Below are 23,324 nucleotides of genomic sequence, written 5' to 3'. Positions count from 1 at the left end.
TACTTTTAGATGTTTGTTTGATTTTGGAGATGTACTGTATATGTATGTCTGAATACAGAGCTTAAATTGTGTTGACACATCTAGCACGGAGCGTTAAGTTAGACTCAATCTATGAGAAACTGTTGTGTTGAATAGTCTGCTTTGTCAGAGTGAAGATCAAACCAGTGTCATATCCTCATTTATAAAGCTATTCTTGGCCTTCTTCCTTCATATCTAACACGGCAAAGGTTCATGGTGAGCTGGGAAAATATATTAAAACATTCTGCCCCTGAGGCTCCAAAATCAGCTACCGTAGAAGGAATTTGTTTCATAGAGTGTTTGAATAATTATTAAACATTTTAAATAGTCAAATATCTGGATGCAACTATTTTGACTGATTAATTTTTGATTACTCTATTGAATATGTCATTCAACTAGTTTTAGTTTTGCTTTTGGTTCTATTTTAGTGATCTGTAAAGTTGTATAATGTGTAACATTTGTATGTGTGTTGTATTTTATTTCTGTCATATTGCCCAAGACACCCTTGTAAATGAGATTTTCAATTTTGGGACAGTTCTTTCTTAATAAATAAAGTATGAATAAATAAAAAACTTAATATTAAGCCTTTGCTGACACTGAGTCTCAATTTGATACCATTTTTTTTTTCTAGCACAGGTACATGTACTCACAAAGTCATCAGAATCAATGTAACATCATGTTTATGACTGATGTCTTAGTAATTCTATTGAAGTTTGAAGAAAGAACCAATTGTCTTCCTCACGGTGGTTCCTGTGCATTATGCAACCAATGTTTGTATGCAACCAATGTTTGGAATCTTTATATCATCCTTCACCTTTTTCATATTTCTTGCGTTATCAAGTAAAATGACATGGACCTGCTCTTTGTCGATTTCCCATCTGTTCAGCATAACCTCAGCAGCTTGCTTATATCCCCTGCACTGTGAGAACAACAGCACTGCTTTGTGTGCAGCAGAGCTTGAATGCGATCAATAAATAATCTATCTAGGCTGCCGTGAGGATAGGAGTGACATCACTCAAATCTCTGAGCTCCAAATGTCTGTTGTAAAGACAATGGGAGCTACATCAGATAACATACTCCGCAGGTGACAAAAATTATTTTCTGTTTATTTCCAGCTTGGGTAGAGCTGTGTTGGCGTATGTGGTGTTGAAAGGGAAGCATAAACTATGGTTCTGGTGAAAACCTATATTCTCAACAACTGTTATGGGATGGTCATCCACAATGATACATTTAGCTTCCTGTTCTGCAATCCTTTTTATGCAAATGAGTATTAGGGTCAAAATGGTTATTAGTAAAAAATACATATATATTTTTTGAAGAATAATGTGGTAATAACACTTAGCCCGACAGGCCCACTAGGCCACGCCCCTTTTTGGCGGTCTATAAAACTAGGCAAAACTCCACCAATTTTTTTCTTCTTAAATATATCGTAAGAGGAGGCTTTAATCATCATAAAACAATTCCCCAAATGGGTTTTGTACAAATACCTTTTAGTTTAGTAAACACAGGCGATGACATTTTCAGGTCCCTCAGACATTGCTGACTCTGTAAACAAAATGGTACAAAAAGCACCTTTCTCTTTGCAGCACCCCCACATGTCTCATATCATAACAAACTAGAGACACTCACCTTTCTAACAAGGCATAACCTGTCTTTCTAGCACCTTTTTTGGTGATGTAATTTGCTTGCACATTACAGTCTGCTAGTTGTTGTCTGCCAGCTGCTAGCTTGCACACTACCTCGCTAGCTTCCAGTTATGTTTGCAACTGTACATTTTGATGTTACACAGGGTATTTGTCATACCTAAAGGCTATGTCATATGCAGAAGGACTCCTACAATGGAAATCAGCACTTTTATTTGACCAGATTCCCTTTTATTTCCTTTTTATGAGGTAAAAAACACATTTGGGAAAGTTCTGGCACCCTTTGCCTAACTGGCATTTCCGCCTGGCACATTGCCCTCTAAAACTTTTGTTGAACATACATGCTTCAACTTATTCTGGCCAAATTTGCTGCAATTATAGTGAAGATGTGGATGAATGGATCCCGGGGGTTCTCCATGGAATTCCAAAGGATTTACATAGTGTTTTGCAATTTTCATCTAGAAAAAAGCTCAAAAATGTTTATTTTTTCTTTGTTTAATCACAAATAAATCTGACACGGTAACCGTTACAATAGTGTTTCCACTGGGAAAATATTATTTTATGTCTTACCTTTACACAGGTACCAGAAGTTTGCATGTAGGCCTTATAACTGTGGAGCTATACTTGATTTATTTAAGGTATGTAATTTCAGGCAGAAGATGCTCTAAAACCACTTAGGGCTTAACAGGTTAAAGAATGAGGAAAATGCAGAAACTGCTTTATTCTTTCCAAGTGGATTTGATATACGTCGGGATAGCCTGACTAAGGGTGTGCGTCCACAGAATGTTTATATGCTGAGAGAGAAAGTTTCTCTTTTGCTATAAAATCCTATTCTAAAGTAATAGCTAATTTACAAAAGGCATGATTGTCAGATATCTTTGTGCCAGAGTCATTTTAAATTTATTGTTGATAGAAGTTTTCCACTTTTTTCTTTTCATCAATTCCACTTTTTTTTTTATCAACATTCTGACTTTAATCTCAAAATAATAAACAAAATAATTATTCTTTTTTTTTCCCAAGAGAGTCTAATAACTGCCATTTTTACCACCTCGTTTCCCTTGCAAACTTTTCTCTACTCTTTAGAGTTTTGACTAAAGTGTGCTTTACCTTACTTGCTCTCAGAGTTAGCTGGGTAGATTCCTATTTTGCCATGTAGCTCTACTACCACCCTCAGAAAAAAACCCAGACTACTAAGTTTGCTGTAGTTAACTGACGTAGTCTTGATAATTAGATTTTGACGGGTTGTTTTATTTCAGAAGTCTTCTGTTCACTTTTTAAGGAAAACTGTCCAAAACTGTCTTTTTTACGGAACACTGTCCAAGCCATAGGCAAAAAAAAGAGGACGGAGGCCTGCCTATGTATAGCAAATATCACTTTCTGAATGTCATGTCATGAACAAATACGATAAAATCCAGCAAAGACCTGACCCAGGGTCTAGATTTTTTTCATTGTTAAATGGTACATGCAAAGGGTTCTGCAGAAAGCTCTTCAGAAACCACCTTGTTGGTAGTAAAATGTGATGTTATCTTCTTATATGGTATTTTAAGATTTTGAAACAAATTGTGTTTGTGTGGCAGTTTTTTTAAGAATTTTGCATTATACGTATAACCAGTTCCTATATTAATATTATGTATTTAATTGGATAAACTTGTGGTTCTTTTCCTCTGTTGGCTAAGTAATCTCAGAATAAACAGGATGGATGGATGGATGGATGGATGGATGGATGGATGGATGGATGGATGGATGGACGGATGTTGAACTGAAAATAGACTGACACAGATCCAATGGAACACAATTTACTCACTCTTGAACTTCCAGCTTTATTTCATTTCAGTTACTTTCAATTTCTAAATCTGACTTTTCCAGATATGAACAATTTACTTATCCCACTCTGTTCACTTATACACATTTTTGTTGTTTTGATAAAATATACCTTAAAAGAGACTGAATAGGTTGCATCGTCTTACAATCAAAAGACTTATTTTACTTATCAAGGTTTTCTGGACTCTTAATTTAATTGCAAATGATTCAGCTCCATTTCATACCAGATAGAGATGACCATTGAAAGCTTCTATGTGTGGTCTATATGTGCAGTGGTGCGTGAATATGCTCCCTTCTCATTTGTGGCTATCATGCTTTTTACTTTCTCCGAGAAGGAGTGGGACTCTTTATCCCTCTCCCCGGGGCTGCCTTTGGAGCAGCGGGACTTGAAGCAGGGGGGGCAGGACTAGATCCAGAGGGGGCAGGCTGGGTCTTGGGCTGAGGGATCTCGATGGGGAGTTTAGGAGGGATGATCGTTTTAGGGGTCAGAGCTGGTTTTGCTTCAGGGATTTTCTCACCGTGGCGGTACACACTGACCTGGAGAGAGAAGCGGCAACAGTACTGCAAAACTGTAAAACATTGAAATTCATGCATTTTTCTAACTTAAGGTGGAGTACCAAATGCATTCAGCTTTCAAGCAAAAGGTACTAAAAGAAATCATTTTGAGCCTTTGAAGTTTCTGTCAAAATATCAAAAAGCTTTGACAATATATATATATAAATATATATTTATATATCCCACTTTCAGGCAATAAAGTGGCCACAGATGGTCAGTGAAATGTCATAGCTTTGAGTAAATCCAGTCATTTGTGGTTTACAGCAGAGACACTCACCACTATATCCACAGATTCCCCTCCATATTTGTTCTGGACAATCATCGTATATCTCCCAGAATTCTCCATGGAAACACCTTTGATTGTCAGACTAGCAAACTTACCCTGGTCTATAGAAACCACATACTGCAAAGAAGATGAAAAAAGAAATCAAAGGTTAAAAATGTGAGATGGGTAGCACATGAAGTTAACCATTTACCACTCGGAATAGGTTGTATTTCATGTTAGATTTAAACTTTTCTTTATTTTGAGCCCATAGTAGAGTAATAAACTTCAAATTGTATCTTCTCTGAGCAATTCTTTGGCATTTCTAATATACATGCACTGGATAGATAAATTGACATTTATTTTTATATTAGTTGACTAATTTCACATCCATTCAAACTCCTTAAATTATTTTGTTCCGGGGCTCAGAGTAATATTCTCTTCCTCTATGTAAATCTCTATTTGTTTTTCTGTTCATCTTCATACCTTCTGCAGCATCTCAGCTAACAAGTTACGTGAGAAGCATCCCTTTGGGTTCAAGAAACATATCACCAAGGATAGCAATTCTTGTTATACATGGATTATTAGCAGAGGCAAGAATGAATAAAGAAAAGGAAAAACTTGCAGAGAAATTCCTCCTGGACTACAGATTCTCAAACTTAAATCTTCAAAGCTGTCAGGAGCCGCAGGATGCTGTTCAAAGAGAGTGTACCGATTCAAGACCGACTGTATAAACTTACATTGGTTGGTATGTATGGGTATAAGGTATTGTAGATTGATTTTTTATTATTGATGAAAGACTTTGTTCTTAATACAGATCTCACCTAAAATCCACTGACATATTTTGTTTCCTTTAATTACGGTCATAAAGAAACATCCATCTACAAGACTCAACTAAGGAGCGAATACCATGTTGTGGAGCCTAAAAATCTATAAATCATGAAAGTACGAAACATATATAAATCATAATCAGGCTTTCGTTTGGTTTTTAAAACAGATAAGGGATTTTAAGACACTTTTTTGATGACAAAAAGTCTGTTTCTAAATCTTCCTTCAAAACAAGGAGTGAGATATTGATGCTGACATGTAATCTTGATCCACACTGAAAAATTATTGTTTTCTCTACTGTTTCAGACTGTTTTCTTGGTTCAGAAAATACTGTTTTATGGGGAACTTGCCAAAGGGGTCCCTACGCTACAACAAATAGTTATTATTGTTGTGAGCTACAACAAATAGCTGAGGCAAGGAGTAAACAGCTCGACCATGGAGGTAACCAAAGCTGTTTTGCAAACAAAATGCTTATCATGTAAGAAAAGACTTTCTACAGCAGCAGTTTTTGCTCTTTATATGTCCTCCTTCAGTACAAAACATCTCTTCATTCCATCACATTAGTGCCAAACAACTGGTTGTGTTGAAATTAACTATAGACTGACTTATAGAGTTTAAGTGGCATAATAGACGGTGCCTTAGAAAAAATGTTTGACACCTACACCCTCACAAAAAACATGGACTAAATATGTGGAGAAAAGTGAGATTGAATAATGAAAGATTCGTCAATCTTTGAAAGGTTCATCAATATAATGTTGGCTATTCTAATGACACACTAGAATTACACATTAGAATAACAATGCTGATAAGAACTGGAGCAAAGTTTGTGTGTATTGCAATTTGCCATTTGCTACTGTGGTGAATTTCATGCATACTAGGCTTCTGACAGAATGCTTTTAAAAGCCTCCATATGGCACCAGTTTGTTAGGTCTCCAAGCTACTGCTCTCATACAACATTTCGATGAACTTACTCATCCTTACTAGATATATCGCAAATAAATCTTCCTTTTATGGATTCAAGTTAGAGCCGGAGACTTTACTATCACTACTTGTGTCTTGGACATTGTGATATGCATTAACTATGTTGATTTTTCAGCTACAATCTCATTACTCGTCAGCAACCTTTGTCTCTGCTGCCTTAACCTCACTTTTGAAGTATTTCTTGATTTTGGTCATGTAAATATGAACATCATGAGCTACATGTCTGAAGACAAATTGAAAGGAAAAGTTGTAAAAATATTGACACTCTATATTGCAAAACGTATTGGATCACATAACCAAATTAATGAATTCCAATTGTACAATCACTTCCATGGCTGCATGTGTATAAAGTGTGGTGTAGAGAAACTTGACTGGCCAGCACAGAGTCCTGACCTCAACATACTTGAACAGCAGAGGCTGCAATTCTGGTTTTCTCATTTAACTATGAACACATTCCTAAACCTTGTGGAAGATGTTTACAGAATAGTTAGAGTTGCTATTGCCAGCAATTGTGGGTCCATCAACAAATTCGCCCTAATAGATTAAAAATAGGATGTCATCAAAGTTCATCTACAAGTAAAGGTAGACAAAATACTTTTGGCAATGTAGTGTATATGCCTTTTAAAGGTTATCTATGTGCATTTCATTTGCACCACACACCCATTCAACATTAAGCATATCCTTTTTTGTTGTAAAAAATACTTAACTAGAGCCACAACCTTCTCTGTATTTGTCAACACTCACAACAGCCAGGGTTGCAAGATTGCGACAAAATCGTTAATGTCAGCAGATTTATGTTTGAGTTTCAGAACTTGAGAAGAAACATCACAGTTTCAGTTTTTGGATATATTTTTCAGAATTAAACACCTTCCACAAACACATGCTGCCTAATCTCAATTGCAGATGTTTAGGTGCTTTTGTTGAAAACAACAACAGTAATACAGTTTTCAATGTGCTGCTAGCTGTAGCAAAATGGGATTCTGAGCAAGTAGCTGTATTTGTGATGCCACAATGGCTGGACAACCTTTAAAAGTAGTTAGGCTCACTACATCACGCCCTACAGTTGCATGGACTTGTTTCATGCCACTGGTCAAAATAAAAGTCCTGCTGCTGTTGTGTTGGATTTTTACATTGATTGGTCAAAGCAAGAAACACTGATGTTGCTGTATTATTTCATTTTCAGGAATCAGATAAAAGCACAAATGGTGGTTGACTGGGTTTACATGATTGTTTCATTAAGTGCTGCAGTCAAGCATGTTAAATTAAGGGCAGGTTGTGAAATATAATTGGATCTTTTTGTTTGTCAAGTGTCAGGTCATATACCTGGTCATCAGGTTCAACTTCTGCACCGTTCTTCAGCCATGACACCTGAGGTTTGGGGTCTCCGCAGACTGTACATGTTAAACTTAGGGTCTATAAAAGAAAAAGGGGTGATTTATTAGATGTGTGCCTGCAGTGCTATAGATTCCAGATATCTAAACACATATAGACACTCACTTTCTTTTCCATTATGGTGACAACATCAGGCAGACCTCCCACAACTTTTCCACGGTCTGAAAACAAACCATTGTTAACATTATCACTCTATTTTTTTATTTAAAAATACAGAGTAATTGAAATAAAAAGCTGCAGCAGTAAAAGGGTTGAACTCACTCTTTTCAGCATATGCCTCAGCCCTGAAATACAAATAAAGTTAGATATTTTATAAAAGAAAGAACACTGCTAATATTTACACCTTGGTAAAAAACTTCAAATTAAAATGTACCAAATAACACAAAAATATAACCACCAAATGTCTGCATCTCCATTTCTGGCTCTGTTTTTGAGAGCAGGCACGATCTTTTCTATTGCTGATTAACTTGCGGTGGTCAGATGGTTTGTCAGAAGGAAATCTGGGTGTGCTGCCAAATCCTATTACACTGTTTAGAAGATTTCTAAACCTTTCACTTGGAAAAAAAGATTTATTTGGTATGGGGCTGTTGGAGCAGCATGGCAGGGCTAGAGGTCAGCTACCGGACCAGATGGCAGGAAGAACTCTATTCTGCTCTTGGCATGTTGATGCTCAATCAAAAGGGCAGCAGGGTGTCACTTGTTTCAATGTGTTTGTAAAATCTGTTGATAAATGTCTCTCTTTGAATTTTAATTAGAAATGGGATGTGGATGATCTCTACTCTGCATGCAGGTGAGCACTCGGGCTTTTACTGTTTTTCTCACTTTTTTCTTTTTTAAGTCGATGTCCAAAAATCATGAGATACTAAATTAGACAAAGGTCCACACAGGATCCCAGTTTTGTGACTGATTCTATTTATAACCCTTGGTTCCTATTTTGGATAATATTATACTAGAGTAGTTCCCAGAAAGGGAGTGAACCTTTTGAAATCTTAAACGTATTATTATTATCATTAGTATTGTTACTATTATTATTATTATAGTTTCCCTTCGTTTAATTGTTGAGTACAGTCTACTTACGCTTTTTAGATTTCATTAGGGTTATACAAATTTAACTCCATTCATCTCAGGTTCTGTATGCTTTTGAGGCTGAACTGCTGCAGGCAAAGGCTAAATTCTTGGAGCAAGGACTATCCATCAACATGGAAGAGGTTGATGAGATAGTTCCTCAGTTCCCTGGTGGTAGGGTGCCACTTGTGGACTGGGAAAGCACATGTCAATTGGCAGAGTGGGGTGGTGTTTCCAATTTTTAGGAAAGTGATCAGAGAGTGTTCACACTTAGCTTGGGAAATGTTACTCAAGGGTTTTAGAAAAGAGGCTTTTATACATTGTTACGCCTTGGTTTTAGGAGGAGCCTTGTGGATGCACTCATTCTCTGCACAAAGTTGAGCCTGTTTCAAGTTTAAGCTGGGCTCATACAGGTTTGCCATTTCAAGGGAGCATCTTTTAAAACAGAGGTGGGCAACTTCAGTCCTCACAGTGCTGGTGTGCTGCATTCTTTAGATGCATCACTGCTTCAACACACCTCAATCAAATGTACAGAACTTGAATGCATACTGAGGAGGTTATTCAACAATTTGATTCATGTGTGTTGGACCAGAGACAAGTAAAAATTGCAGGACATTGGCCCTTGAGGACAGGAGTTCCCCACCTTTGGCATATAGCAATTTATAGCCAAGTATGAAACACCCAGGATGAGAGTCATTGCCTCCATGTCTCAGGTGTTGGTTGTCAAAAAAGGTGGATTGCTCCCCCCATGCCAGTTTTAGTCTTCCCTCAAGAGGAGAGGTTCAGGTATCTTGGTGTATTTTCTTTTAGTGATGACAGGATGAAGCGGGAGATGATTGAAGTCACTAATTTGGGTGCTGCTCCTGCCTCTCCTGGTAAATTAAGAATATGAGTCAAAAAGTGAAGCTCTTGATTTATTGATGTATCTTATTGAATCATGACAAAGAATGAGATCCCAGATGAAACTGACTGACATGAGCTTCTATCATAGGGTGGCTGGACTTGGATTTAGTTTAAAGAGCTCTGTTATCTGCAGGAAGCTTGAAGTAGAATGACTACAGTTCATCAAATAATGCAAAACATTGATCTGGCTTAAAAAATATCATAAGGTTAGTTTAGCCCTGTTGATGGTTGGGCCGCACTGTATACAGACCCACTCAGTAAATGACAATATTGTTGAAATGGTAATTTATTTTAGTAACTTAGCTCAGTAAATTAAATGCATTATATCTATTAACTGCACATAAAACAGATGTTTCCAAGTGTTAATTTCTATTAATTAAGAGGAGGTTTTGCTTACAGCTAATGAAAACACTTTATATAACTTTTTTTAATAGAGAAATGTGGGCTTTTTGAAAGGTATGTTTTACACCTACGTAAAGATTGTTGTATTCAGAAATACTCTCTAACATTTACTGACAAACAATCGTCATTGGAACACACATTCTAATTTATTAAATATTACTGTTTCACAAATATACTACAAATAGTCATGGAGGGATGGATGGATGGATGGAACGAGGATTTCTAAAAGTTTCTAAGTATTAAATGTTTAGATTTCTATTTGATATCATAAATCCTGTATCAAATACAGTCATAGTTGTGCTGCCTATACAAGGAATTTTAAAATGCTATACTTACAAGACAAACACTATATGATAAGAGCTAATTTTTGTTATACAGTTTCAGTTACCATTGCCTCAAAGTTCAACTCCCAAATACACTCCAACAGCAAAAGGAAATCAACAAATTTCTGAAAGATATTATTTCTAGAAGGTAAATCCTATTAAAAGTTTCAGTGAAAAATACAAGTGAACTTTCTGCATTACAAGGATTAAAAGGGATTTTTGTGTTTTTTGTGCTTGACTGTAAATTATCCAGGGAATTCATTAGATTGAGCAACTGAAACCTGAATGTGAAACCTACAAGCCAAATTTGAAGGAAACTGTTACTAAATATACACCTTAAGGCAAAAGTAAAGAACAGCCATCAGTGTGTCATCTTACTTGAGCTTCTGGAACTCAGCATATGCCTTCTCATACACTGCAAAACACAAGAGCTGACAGTCAATGCCACTGTTCACAACACTGATGCCTCCTTTGTATTGTTTCAGAGCAATTTACTGCAAAAAAATCAATCTTCATAAAATCAAGATACTCAGCACTATCTTTTAAACTGCAGCAGTGGGGACAGGAGAGAAATAACGCAACATGGGTGTAATGCATTTGTTCAGTATCTTTCAAAGTATAACTGTAGAGGAGGATAGTGCAAATATTGAAAGACACAGATGTCATACAGAGACATTCTGAAAGTAGACATATAGGATTGCAGCCATCATGAATTCCAGCTGCTGCCCTTTTTTGTAAAGGAGTAAACAACAAACTTTTTATCTTTTTTTGCAGTGAGTTTCAGGCCTTAAGGGTTGGAGACTGTTTTATACTCGTGCATTCTTGTCTATGATTGGAGTAGCACTTGAAAGTTCAAGCATACAAACTGATGTCCTTGAAAGACATATAAATAAAGCTATTGCATTTTTTCTGGTCACTGATCTAGTAAAAACTAAAGGTGAGAGAGGAAAGTCACTGACCATCGCCACTGAGATCCAGGGTTCGTTTATGGGAGCTTTCTGAGTTGGTGATTACGATGGAGTAGGCTCCTTTATCCTTCTCCATGGGCTCAATTACCTGTGAATTAGTGAATCTGCTCAACAATGTGATCTACAACCTCATCTGCACAGTGTTTACAACCTCATAGCCTCAAAATATCCATTAATTATTGCTCTAACATTTACTGACAAAAAGGATAAAGTTGCAGCTTTGTTGAACTAGTTTTATTAACTTTAACATCTACAGTGCCTTGCATAAGTTTTCAAACCCTTTAATTTTGAATTTTATTTTTCATTTGGAATGTATGTACCTGACTTTTGTGAAGTGCCTTGAGATGACATGTGTTGTGAATTGACGCTATATAAATAAACTGAATTGAATTTAATTAAATTCTTTTCACATTTTGTCTTGTTACAGTCAGGAATTTCAACGTGTTTTTTATTAATTATACGTGATAGAAAAGACAAGAATGTCCAACAAGTACATAAATGTAAAGTGAAAGGAAAAGAATATACAATTTTCAACCTAAAAAAAATAATAAAAATCTAAAACGTGTGGCATGCATTTGTGTTCAGCCTCTCTTCACCTTCAAATCAGTACTTTGTAAAACTAAGTTTTACTGCAAGAACAGCTGCATGTCTCTTGGGGTATGTCAGTTTGATAGAGTCATTTTTGCTAATTCTTCTCTACCAAATAACTCAGTCATGGCATGGATAAAGAGCATCTGTAAACGGTGATGCTTAAGACTTGCCACAGATAGGTTTGAAAAGCAGCTTCCACCAAATCATCCACATCACACTCTGACACAAAAGCTCTACATGCACCAACCATCTCCTCTCCTCAGACCCCCAGTATTTAGGTACATGTATATTCTCATCACACCTGATCAGCTTCAATGTCCCTGCTCAAGAAATGCATCCCCACAGCATAATGCAGCCGACACCATGCTTCATTGTGGTGATGGTGTGTTCAGGGTGATGAGCAATGTTAGTTTTGTGCATGAATGCAAAACACCAAATTATGGTCTTATTTGATCAGAGCACATTCTACATGTTTGCTGTGCCCTCTATGTGACTTGTAGCAAACTTCAAATGAGACTTCTTATTGCTTTTAAAGGCCAGTATTTCATAACTCCACATTTGTGGAGTGCAAAAACGTTCTGTCAGTAGATTCTCCCATCTGAGCTGTGGATCTCTGCTGCTCCTTCAGAGTTACCATAGGCATCCTGCTTCTCTGCTTAATTGCTTTCCTTGCCCGTGCTGTCAGTTTAGATGGACAGCCATGTCTTCGTAGGTTTTGAGTTATGCCATACTGTTTCCAGTTTCAGATAATAAATTCAACTGTGCTCAGTGAAATGTCTAAGTATACAATTTTGTTATATAAACTATCCCTGACCTGTGTACCCTTGGTCTTCATGATGTTGAGAACTGTTTGTTCCCCAATGTTTTCTAGGCTTTGAGATCTTCACACAACAGCTGTATTTAAACTTGGCTTTAGATTTAGTTACACACAGATTGACTCTATTACGAATTAGGTGGCTAATTAAGGCAGTTGGTTGTGGATGATTTTGTTTTGAGGTATTAGGGTTAAGGTGAAGGATACATATGCATGTCACACTTTTCTACTTTTCACATTTTTTGTGTAACAGAAAATCATATACAATTTTTATTCCACTTCGTAGCACTGGTTTGTACGTGTATTAGGGCCATTGTAGATAAAAGTTCAAAAATTATATGGCCAATGAGGAGTACATTTCCAGCAAAAAACTTAAATATATCTGGGCATAGTAGTGGCGCAGGGCAAAGCATGCCAGCCATATACGGAAGCTACAGTCCTCGATGCAGCCAGTACGGGATCCTGGCCCATTCACCTTGGCTGCATGTCTTCCCCTCACTCTCTCCCCACCACATTTCCTGTCGGTCAACTTAAAGGCCACTAGTGCCACAAAATAAAAATAAAAAAAAAATAAAAACTCAGACATTTCTAGATTAATGTCACATATTTACGAGATAGATATTGGATATTTTGAAATGCCAAAAAGTCCTAACTTTGCAAAAAAATTTTTACAATTTTCCCTGATTAAATAAACCATGGAAATAGGCATAAATTACCATATTGAAACTAAGATACTCTCTGACATTATAAAGTAAAAAATTGCCAGAAGTCCAGCAAGTTGTTAAATTAAGGAGATGTACATCCAGGCTCCTCTCCTGTATCAGAACATCTCCTGGGTACAGACCCGATGCAGCCATGTTGCAGCTCCTTCCTCACTGTCAGGGGTGTGCTCTTGAACCCGTTTAAAGCTTTCATGGCGAAATTTACACCTAGCAGATGTCATTCTGATACAGGAAAAGATCTTACACTTACACTTTGGAAAAAAATCCAGATGATTTACCACTTCAATCTTAGAAGACATCAGGCATTTTTTTGTCACAAATATCTCACTTTATTATCTTAGTAAAATTCTGAGTTCGTTTCTTGCAAATTTCTGACTACAATGCCAGAAAATATCTTAGTTTTAATATCTAAATTTATGCCTTTAATCATGGAAAATTATACATTTTCTTAAAAGGTATAAGTTTTTTCTTATATATATAATATGTTAAATTAATCTAGAAATTTAAACGTTTTTTGGAGGAAATGTACTCCTCCGTGTCCCCAAAACTTTTTTTTTTTCCTTTCTTTTGCTTTCTATCTATAATGGCCATAATACTCTATCATGGCTTTGTGTTGGTCTTTCACATAAAATCTTAATAAAATGCATCAAACTTTATGGGTAAAAAGTGAAAAAAAGTTTAAAACGTAAGAATACATTTGCAAGGCACTGTAAATTGTAAATATCCTTGATGGGTAATTGTTTCTCTGGCACATTGAAGACTTTGTAGGTGGTTTTAGGTGATTATGTAGGTATGATCCACCTTATAATTACATGAGGTTCAGCACACCACAGGATACAATCATACCTCCATTGTTGCCATGGCGGGTGTTCCTCCAATCACAGTCTTGTCGCTGTGTGTAAGTTTGTGTTCACTGAGAAAAGGAGTACAGAGCATAAGTTAGTGTAGATGTGTGTTTAGTATTTTGTAAATTAATGCATCATCAAACATAGAGGTAAAGCACGTGTTAATCTTTAAAACTCACAAAAGAATGCCGTAAAAAGCTAATCTGCATTACTTTTCATCCTCCCATTCATCTTCGGCTTTTCTGTTATTGTATTTTCATGTCCTATTTCATTCTGCCTGCTTTTTGTGCAACATTCTCCTCCTGCATTTTACAATCTCTGGTGTAAAATTGCCTTTAACTACAGGGAGCTCTGCAGTTTATGAAAAATAATAGGGGTGTGATATCTGTCACAAAACAGGAAAATAAATTGTAGCGCAAGAAAAAGGGTTAATGGAAGTACGTGTTAATGGCCATGACAAGATTTATTTGGCTTGCTGTTCTTGCTGTTTAACATATGACAAAAGCTAAATAATTACCTTTCTGGTCAGTGTGTTGATGAGATCCTGCTTACTTAAAAACTTTCTCATAGAGTATATCTGAACTTCTTACATGACTTGTTGCACATACTTGGATTGTTAATAGTCTTACAAATGACATTCCTTACCTGTGATACCAGCTGATGTTCATCTCAGAGGTATAATACTTCATGTGGCACTGGAGCTGAATGCCTGTTGCAGTGCACTTAATAACCAGTTCTGCAGCGCTGGCTCCTAAAGAAGGTGATGGTGCAAATTTGTAATCAAAATCATGTTTTACCATCAGCTGCTGAACAACATGACTTTTGAGAGACACATCATTTATCTTTCCTGAACCAAAAAGGTTTTGGTATTCACTCTAAGGGTTTCCTTTTCTGCTTAACCTCTGTCCAGCTCTGAGAGTGAAATTGCACTAATGAAGAAAGGGGGACATTTAGGGTAGCAGACTATGCTGCATTCAGTGAACCACTGCAGCGCTGAGAGGCTTTATCCGCTTTTTTTGAAGCCATTACACACAAAAAGGCTCTTTTATACTACGCCATGTCTGTGTGCAATTTGTCAGCTACACATGACAAGTGTGTCATCCACCTGGTCACATCACCACAGTTTCCTATTATCACTGTAATGAACCCTCCTCTACTCCTGCAACAGCAGCAGTTGCAGAGCTGTCAAGTGAATGTTGCTTAAAATAGGAGTATGATGCTCCTCTACAGTGTCACTGTGACAGTGCAGAGGAATTTTAAGGTTATTTTATCACTTGATGACATGATGGCCAAATGCTTCCTGCATGGCAACTTCTGCCACACTCTGATGAGTGTGTGCATGTGTGTGTTCAGTAGTGTGCAGGATTTTAGAGCAGAAAAATATCAACCTAGTGATGCATCTACCAAATCAGATATCACTGTGGTGTAAATTTATCATGCTGAATGATCCAACTTATGTTTACTACTTCTTTTTAATGTGTATTTGTGAGATGAGTAATTTGTGTGGTGTTTAGGTGTGAGTAAACAGGGTTCAGATACCTACCAGCCAGTTGGCTCAGCTTGTTTATGGTTTCGTCAAAGGCTAGAAGAGAAGCAGATGAACAAGGAGTAAGGGCAAATGGCAAGACTAAAAGACACATTGCTGCCCTCTTGAGGATCCAAAAATACTCGACTGAAATTTTCACTTCCTTTAATAACTGTATTATACAATGATTACAAGTTCCACACTATTATAAATAATGTATAAGCTTCCTATAATAGGCTGAGGTGCTGAGTACTTTTGCTTTTTGTGTTGCATCTTAAATTTTTTTTATTGTATCAATAAATAATGAATAACATTTGAAACAGGAGGTATGAAAGATAGTTTTAAGTACGCTGAAGCCTAGATCTGTTTGCAAGGTTCACACAGCAGTAGAAACAAGAAGAGCAGCAACGTCAACTTATTTCAAACAACCTTGAACAGAAAAACAATTTCTAGATTCTTTAGATTTTTCAAGCTTGCAGCTCAGTAAGAGTTTTGCTGGTGTTCCCATAGATTTTGTTTTTATCTTCCTCTAAGCTATCTGTTTGGCTTATACTTTCTGTAGACCTCTTTATTCCATTTATATGCATTCAGAAAATAAGGCTGCTGTACACACAATTATTACTTTGCACATTTAGAATTAATGAAGCATGAAAATCTCCCTACTTTTTCCAGATATGTCAATTTGGCTCATATCTTTTCCTCTGTCGTCACTGATGGTGGCCTTGTACACTCCTGTTGTTTTCAGTGAGAACTAGAGGAGAAACAAAAACATTAATAAAATCACTAACTGATTCACATTAAAAATAAAATACAAAACAAATTATTGTAATAATATACATATATGCATAGATCTTGTTTTTGAAGAAAATAATCATATGAAGTGTACAAATTAAAATAGCTAAACGTTTGCTTCTACGAGCAGTTTTACTGCATCGTACTTTTTTACTTTTACTTGACTAACATTATTGTGAAGTAACACCACCCTTTCTTGAGAACAAGTTCTGGACATTCTACCCACCTCTAGTCACTTCACTGAATGAAGTGACTAGAGGTGGGTTGAATATATATTTAGTAAACAGTATATATTTTCAATGGAAGTACTTTGTACTGTTCTAACATATATACATGACCTATTGTAAGTATTGGTTTCAAAAGTTTTAGGTTGTGAATAATTTGGAATGAGAAATGTTTTTCTTCTTAATTTGTTATTCCATTATTTAGTTATTTTTACAAACTTTTTGTTTTGTTCTTTAAACCATAGGAATTTGAACATAACTTTCCATCTAATAAAATAATTTTCACAAATTAAATCAGATGCTATTTGATCAAACAGTTACTCAGTACCCAAATAGTCTGTTTAACAAATACATTTTTTTCTCTTAAGTAGTTTTTTGGATGGCTACTTTTTGCTTCTACTTGAGAACAATTTTTGGCCACTCTACCCACCCCTGGTTATAATCTTTGGGACTTTGGTCTGGTGTTTGCTTTATTTTAGGATTTCTCAGCATTTAAGGTCTATCTTCAAAGGTACATAGAAGATATGGAACAATCCAGCAGGGGGACAACGTCCAACAGGAGTGGTGACAACAGTAAGATGAGCAGGCACAGGTGGACTAAATGAGCTAATTGCACACTGATGGATGTGGCAGAGAGTGGTAAACTAATAAACATGAATGGAGCTGATCAGAAATACGAAGAAACTACAAGACACGAGGGACAGAAAAGCAGAGTCCTAAGAGAAATAAATGCAATGACAGTCAAAAGACAGAACACAAGAAAAAAACTAATCAATGTAAAAAAATAAATAAACAAAGTAATAAACACAAATGAAAACTAAAACCCAAACACTTGTGAATCGCGACACTTTAGGGACATTTGATAGCTCTTAGTTCCTGATTTCCGGTTTCTTCTTTAGGTCTTGGTCCACAATCTGTCATATCTGGGTTTCTGTGTACTCCTAGGATTGTATCTCTGCTAGTGTTCACTTCTGTTATTCTCTTTGTTCCCAGATCTACCTAGTAGCTTCCTTCAGTGTGTCAGCTCCATGCACAGCCAAGCTGTCCCCCATATGCCTGATAACTCACCTGTCTAGCATTCTAGTAATCAAATTCCCCAGTATAAATACTACTTGTTTAAGATTTTTTTAATTTTCTTTCTTAAGTAAAACTGTTTATTTTCAACTGCCTGGCTCCTGCCTCCTTCCTGCATTTGGGTCCAGCGCTTCACTATTTTATGACAGTGAGGCTTGCTTAAATCATCCTTATGTCATGTCTGCCTCCTTCTGCTAAAGGATCATCTAATAATGTGCAGCATGAGGAACATCCCACTTTTGTAAACCCATTCTACCACTGACACTGGAACACAACCAGACCATCAACCTTGGCTGCCAGGACAGGACAAAGAAGACTTACTGTAGGTAATAAAAAGCAATGCAAACGTGCTTAGTGGAGTGAATTATTTGTAAAGCTGCAAACACACATTCAGTTAACATGATCTTAATTTAAACCGAATTAATTTAAATCATTTACTACTTTCCCCCAATTTGATTAGCTTCATCTTGGTAGATATTTTTGGGTAATGTGTCTAGGTAAAAAACAAAAAAAATCACATACTACTTGACCCCTGACCTTGGTGGAGGAACAGTTTATGCAGAGTGAAGGAGTGTCATCATTTATCAAATTAACATTCAGGTTAAACCATGATCTGTTGTTTTCACCATATTTAAAGTTGGTCTTTAAATCGATATATTAAATATAATATTTACATTTTACAAAATAGGACCTTGTTTTTCACAGGATTGTGATGCAACATCTCACATTTGTGAGAGGATAATACACTAACCTGTCATTTTTGTATCTGTTGTGGTTATTTGATCATCATATGAATTTGTCAGATTTCTATAAAAGTTTTTGTTTTTCTTATCCACAAATCTTTGAATTTTAGAGCTTAAAGTGCAATACGCTCCCAGCAAAAAGACGTTACTCCTCCTAACAATTTATTGGGTTTGTTATATTTTTTAGGTACCATGGGTTTTGGAGTATACATAGTTTTTCACAAACTTTTCCATTTTGGCTTCTTTTGATTTTATAAATAATGACCTGCTGGAATCTGTGCTGTCTAGATTTGCAGACCTGAGGTTAGACAAGTCATTTGAGAATCAAGTTAATATCCGATAATTATTTGATAAAGGGTCAACGATATTTTATCATAACTATATTTATGTAATCAAGCGCAAGAATGCACAAACTTTCTGTTAGGACAACTATAGTTTACATTCAATTTAAGTTTGCAGGAGACTAACAAAAACAACCTCTTCTCACCTCCTTAATTGGCAGTTTGCACACCCCTGAGTTCAGATCAGGCTTCACATCAGGGATAATCTCTGTGTCATCCTTATACCAGTGGAACTCAGATTCCTTCTTTAAATTAGCAACCTACAACAAAATAACATTAATATTGTTAAATATTCATTTAACAACAAAAAAGGTAGATGTTTTTGATCTTGTAGATTCCTGTACACAGCCCACACTCCATTTCTACAAAGCACAGGCAACCCACAAGTCGCATTATAATTGTTTCCATTACATGCTCCAAAAGGTTTCTTAGATGAATAAATTCTTCATTTGCCCTAATTGGAACCAATTAAGGTCACCTAGATTCATTTGTTAGGTAGCTCATTAAAACATTGAAAAACAACAAGTCAGTGTGGAAAATTGTGCTTTTTGTTTCATCCCCATAAAATAGTGACTATGCACAAAAACTATTAAAACTTCAAGCAGTTTTCACAAATGGTGACAATTTCTATTCTTTAATTTAGTTTGTTTTAGGAACCACGGGATGTCTAAGATCTGGTCACTGGTTTTGCTGAAACATATTACAGATACTAAGAAAGAGACCTATAAAGAATACGCAGGACAGACGTTTAATAACATTTAGCCTTTTATTTTTCTTTTTTTAGCATCAATACAGCTACTCATAATTTCAATGAACAGTCATTTAAATTAGTAAACTTTAAATCTTAAGTTTTCATTAAATTACTTAAAAAGACAATCCTGACTCAAATAAATCTAGAGCACGATCCGTTTTTTCCAAACTGTGCTGAACTTCTTTAAGTGTGACGGCTTTTAAGTTGAATAGCTCCTGTCAAATACATCCTTTTCATGTTGGCACAAAGAGCCCAACGGCTGAAGCAAGTCATGATCAGTGAAGCTAAGTTGAAAGGATTTGGGAAGTTTAAAGAAATGTACCTTTTCAAATAAATGTGATTATTTTCTAAGATGCTACATTTACTGTTTTGAGTATGTATGTATAATTGCTAAATTTAGAAGGTGGAAAAATAAATTTTATATGAGGAAAACCTTTTTTTTTATTACTTTTCTTCAGATCAGAAAGCTATCAGGTCAACAAAATCACTGAGTGTAAATTATGCCATGACAATTGAGGAATGATTGTTTTATGGTTAGTTGTGCAGATATCAAGTAGGCTCTAAATGTTTACACGTATATGTCGTATATATATAATTTATTACATGGTGAGTGCAAAGGATTAACCTTTCTAAAAATTACTGATTTGCATGACTGCCTAGTAGAACCACTCAATTTTCACACAAATTTTAAAGCACGATTCCATGGGGAAATACAAAAAGTAATTTTCAAATCATGAATGCATTTATTAAGGGGAAAAAAAAACTTTCCTGAGCTTGACTAAAAAGTGATTCTTCTTTTAGAAGATATGCATCCCATTACATCTAAAAGTATGTAATGCATCTGGTAATACAGCTGCAGCAATTACTTACAGCACAATATATACTTATTTACTTTGTCTGTCTTGGTGCTACAAAGCACTATTGCAACCTTCATTCTACAGAATGGCAAATCAGTTATCCACAGGGAAGCTGCCCATTTGTTTAAGGTGGAAATATTGAGTAATTATTGAACTTGTCTGAATACCTTGCAGACCAAAGTTATAGAGCAATCATCTCCAACGTGAAGCGAAAGGAACTCACTGAAGTGGGGGCCTGTTGTGAACAAAAAGGAAAAAACTTAACTGTAAGCAACATTTTGCAAAAGTATTTTCTTTAGACAAAAGAAGACAAGAATCTTTTTGAGTTTTCATAGTTGAGCTACTTGAAAACATTGTCCACTTCTAAAGGAAATAGATGATATTCCTTTTTTCTTACCCTCTTTCACTCTAATGTACTCTCTTCTCTGAAAGTCAGCCTCTGCCAAAGCAGCCTTGAAAGCTGTGTGCACAGAAATGTACATCAAATGAAATGCATTAAAAGGTTGAAGTACTTCCATTATATGCTGAGATGTTATTTTTGAGAGCTACATAGCAGTGTCTTGTATGAGAATGAAATCTGTAAGTTCAAACCCACCTTTACATTTTTTAAAGGTATAACATATTTTACACAGGCCCACACCCTGTAGGTGCAATAATATCATATGAAACGTTTTTTGTCAGGAATTCAATTCAAAATGTTAGACTGATATATTATTAAGTTTGATAAGATGCAGATAGATTTATTTTTGTTCATTTTGATGACTATGTTTTACAGCTAATTAAATCAATCGGTCTACTGAAAAGTATGTTAATGTGCTGCATTCCACAATTAGTTGAGCACTCCTTACTGCTTTAAAACAGCGTGGAATATAGCTGAACAGTCTGTGTTAACGAAGCCCTTTGGACTTTAGTTTGTTTAAGTGAAGCACTGTCTTTTTAATATTTGTATGACTGGTACTTTTTTACAATGTGGATAGGTGTTAATCCTTGATGAGAATGAAATCAAATTCTCCAAAGTGCTCTAAAATGTCCTGGTAGACAGCTGTTTATGGAGTGACTTTGGACTTGATAAAGCACAGTGGAACAAAACCGGCATGTATTGAGATTCAGCTGTACACAGGAAGATATAGTACAAAACACGTCTAAATAGGCTCTTTTTAACTGGGCTGAGGCTGGTTATGTGACTAAGAAGTCACTTTTGGACATACCGCCTCTTGTTTTTTTAATACCGTTTTCCAACTATCCATCCATCCATTTTCTACACCAACTTCTTGATGCTTATGTCCAGCAGTCTATGTAATGGTCTGTGGGTGAGAGGCGGGGTACACCCTGGGCAGGTCACCAGTTCATTGCAGGGCAACACAGAGACACACAGAACAAACAACTATGCATATACCCCTTCATACCTAAGGACAACTGAGAGAGACCAAATAACCTAACAGTTTCTGGACTGTGGGAAGAAGCCGGGGTACCCTGTGAGAACACATGCATGCACGGGGAGAACATGCAAACTCCATCCAGAAAGACCCCCGGCAGGGAGTCAAACCCAGGACATTATTGCTGCAAGGCAAATGTGCCATCATGCAGCCCATTTTGTAACCAACTAAAATAAGACAAAATAACTCATTGTCCTTTGCTAAAGCTTTTCAGTGGTAGAGTCTATCCATTTCCATTTGAAGTAATGTGGTGATAGTTAGAGCTGGCCTTGCTTACCATCTCCAATCAGAACCAGTGAGCTCTGTGCTTTGCCCCCACCATCTGTAATCTGGCACGTAAATGTCCCCTCATTCTCCTCTGTGAAATGATCCATGATGAACTCGATGATACCTGTAGAGACGTCGTGCCCCATCTTATTGGGCTGTGGAAAAACACACCTGCATTGTAAGAGAAGCTACACAAACTTGATGACAGACTTTGTGGATTGATATATGTTTTGCTTTGATTATGCCTTTCATGTTGCAACAAACCAACACCTGAGACAACATGGAGCTGTTAGACAGTGAGCCTGTTCACCTTGAAGGCAGACAGTACAGTTTCCATCATTTCTATGCCTTTCATTTTGAAAAAGCAGAGTGTCTCTTACATCAGCTCCCGATAGTTCCTTGTTATTTGCAAAGAATTTGTAGGTGACTTTGGAGGAAATCTCTTCAGCCTGCAGCCAAAATCTCATTCTGCCTCTTTCCAAAATCTTATAGGCCAACTCAGATTTCAGTGGGATAACTATTGGAGAGAAAAGGAAAGGAAAGGAGTATAAAGGAGAAGACAGAATCAGGCAGGTGATGCAAAAGTAGGTAAGAGGTTTTTTTTTTTTATGGATCAAATAAAATAGGAAATATGCCCCTAAAATAATAAAGAAATGAGAAAGGTTCAAAGCAGTTGGAAGAAAGCAAATATAAAAGCATGACAGAGAGAAACAGAGAAATGTAGGAAGTGGATGAGGTAGCTTAAGATGCAGCAAAGCAGGAGCCTGAGAGAGGATATATTAAAAGAGACAAAAAGAGATTAATGGAGATACGTACTTGGGTGTCTGATATCATAACTGAGCGCCAGCATCTTTTCCAACTCTGAAAAACAAAGGAAGCTTATTCATTTCATGTTGCCATTGAAACAAACAAGCAATCAAATTCAATTTACAGGGAACATCTGAAACATTAGGAGACATTAAAAGGCTGACTCATTGCTGCTAATAAAACTTTGTGTACCTGAAGAATAAAACTGTATTCAGTCTCAATGTGAAATATCTGTGGGCCAAATGGGAGAGAAGCAGTGGAAGGTGCACTAAATAACACATTATAGCCGAGTAGGAGAGTGGTGCAATAGAAGGGAAAATACAAAAAAAAAAACGTTTGACAGAAAGTCTTTCCCAGCGAAGACGTTGTGATAA

At 36.3% G+C, this 23,324-nt stretch overlaps 1 protein-coding gene across 2 annotated transcripts in view; it reads right to left on the bottom strand.

The window, feature by feature from the left end:
- Window positions 1-3,467: 3,467 nt before the first annotated feature.
- Window positions 3,468-23,324, bottom strand: part of myom2b (myomesin 2b) — a 43,906-nt gene continuing 24,049 nt past the window's right edge. For both annotated transcript variants that reach the window (XM_047362899.1, XM_047362898.1), the window contains exons 23-39: window positions 22,960-23,004; window positions 22,524-22,660; window positions 22,154-22,298; window positions 20,838-20,900; window positions 20,608-20,675; window positions 18,979-19,092; window positions 16,322-16,409; window positions 15,677-15,715; window positions 14,779-14,884; window positions 14,135-14,201; window positions 11,153-11,249; window positions 10,572-10,608; window positions 7,762-7,784; window positions 7,606-7,661; window positions 7,432-7,521; window positions 4,315-4,440; window positions 3,468-4,019 (exon numbers count right to left, since the gene is read on the bottom strand). In XM_047362899.1, coding sequence (XP_047218855.1) covers window positions 3,801-4,019; window positions 4,315-4,440; window positions 7,432-7,521; window positions 7,606-7,661; window positions 7,762-7,784; window positions 10,572-10,608; window positions 11,153-11,249; window positions 14,135-14,201; window positions 14,779-14,884; window positions 15,677-15,715; window positions 16,322-16,409; window positions 18,979-19,092; window positions 20,608-20,675; window positions 20,838-20,900; window positions 22,154-22,298; window positions 22,524-22,660; window positions 22,960-23,004 — 1,520 coding nt within the window. In that variant the 3' untranslated portion in view covers window positions 3,468-3,800. The remainder of the gene's footprint in view (window positions 4,020-4,314; window positions 4,441-7,431; window positions 7,522-7,605; window positions 7,662-7,761; window positions 7,785-10,571; window positions 10,609-11,152; window positions 11,250-14,134; window positions 14,202-14,778; window positions 14,885-15,676; window positions 15,716-16,321; window positions 16,410-18,978; window positions 19,093-20,607; window positions 20,676-20,837; window positions 20,901-22,153; window positions 22,299-22,523; window positions 22,661-22,959; window positions 23,005-23,324) is intronic.

This window comes from Girardinichthys multiradiatus, chromosome 4, assembly GCF_021462225.1.
Source record: "Girardinichthys multiradiatus isolate DD_20200921_A chromosome 4, DD_fGirMul_XY1, whole genome shotgun sequence".
Taxonomy (NCBI): Eukaryota; Metazoa; Chordata; class Actinopteri; order Cyprinodontiformes; family Goodeidae; genus Girardinichthys; species Girardinichthys multiradiatus.
The sequence above is the reverse complement of the archived record's forward strand: the minus strand, read 5'-3'. Positions and strand labels throughout refer to the sequence as shown.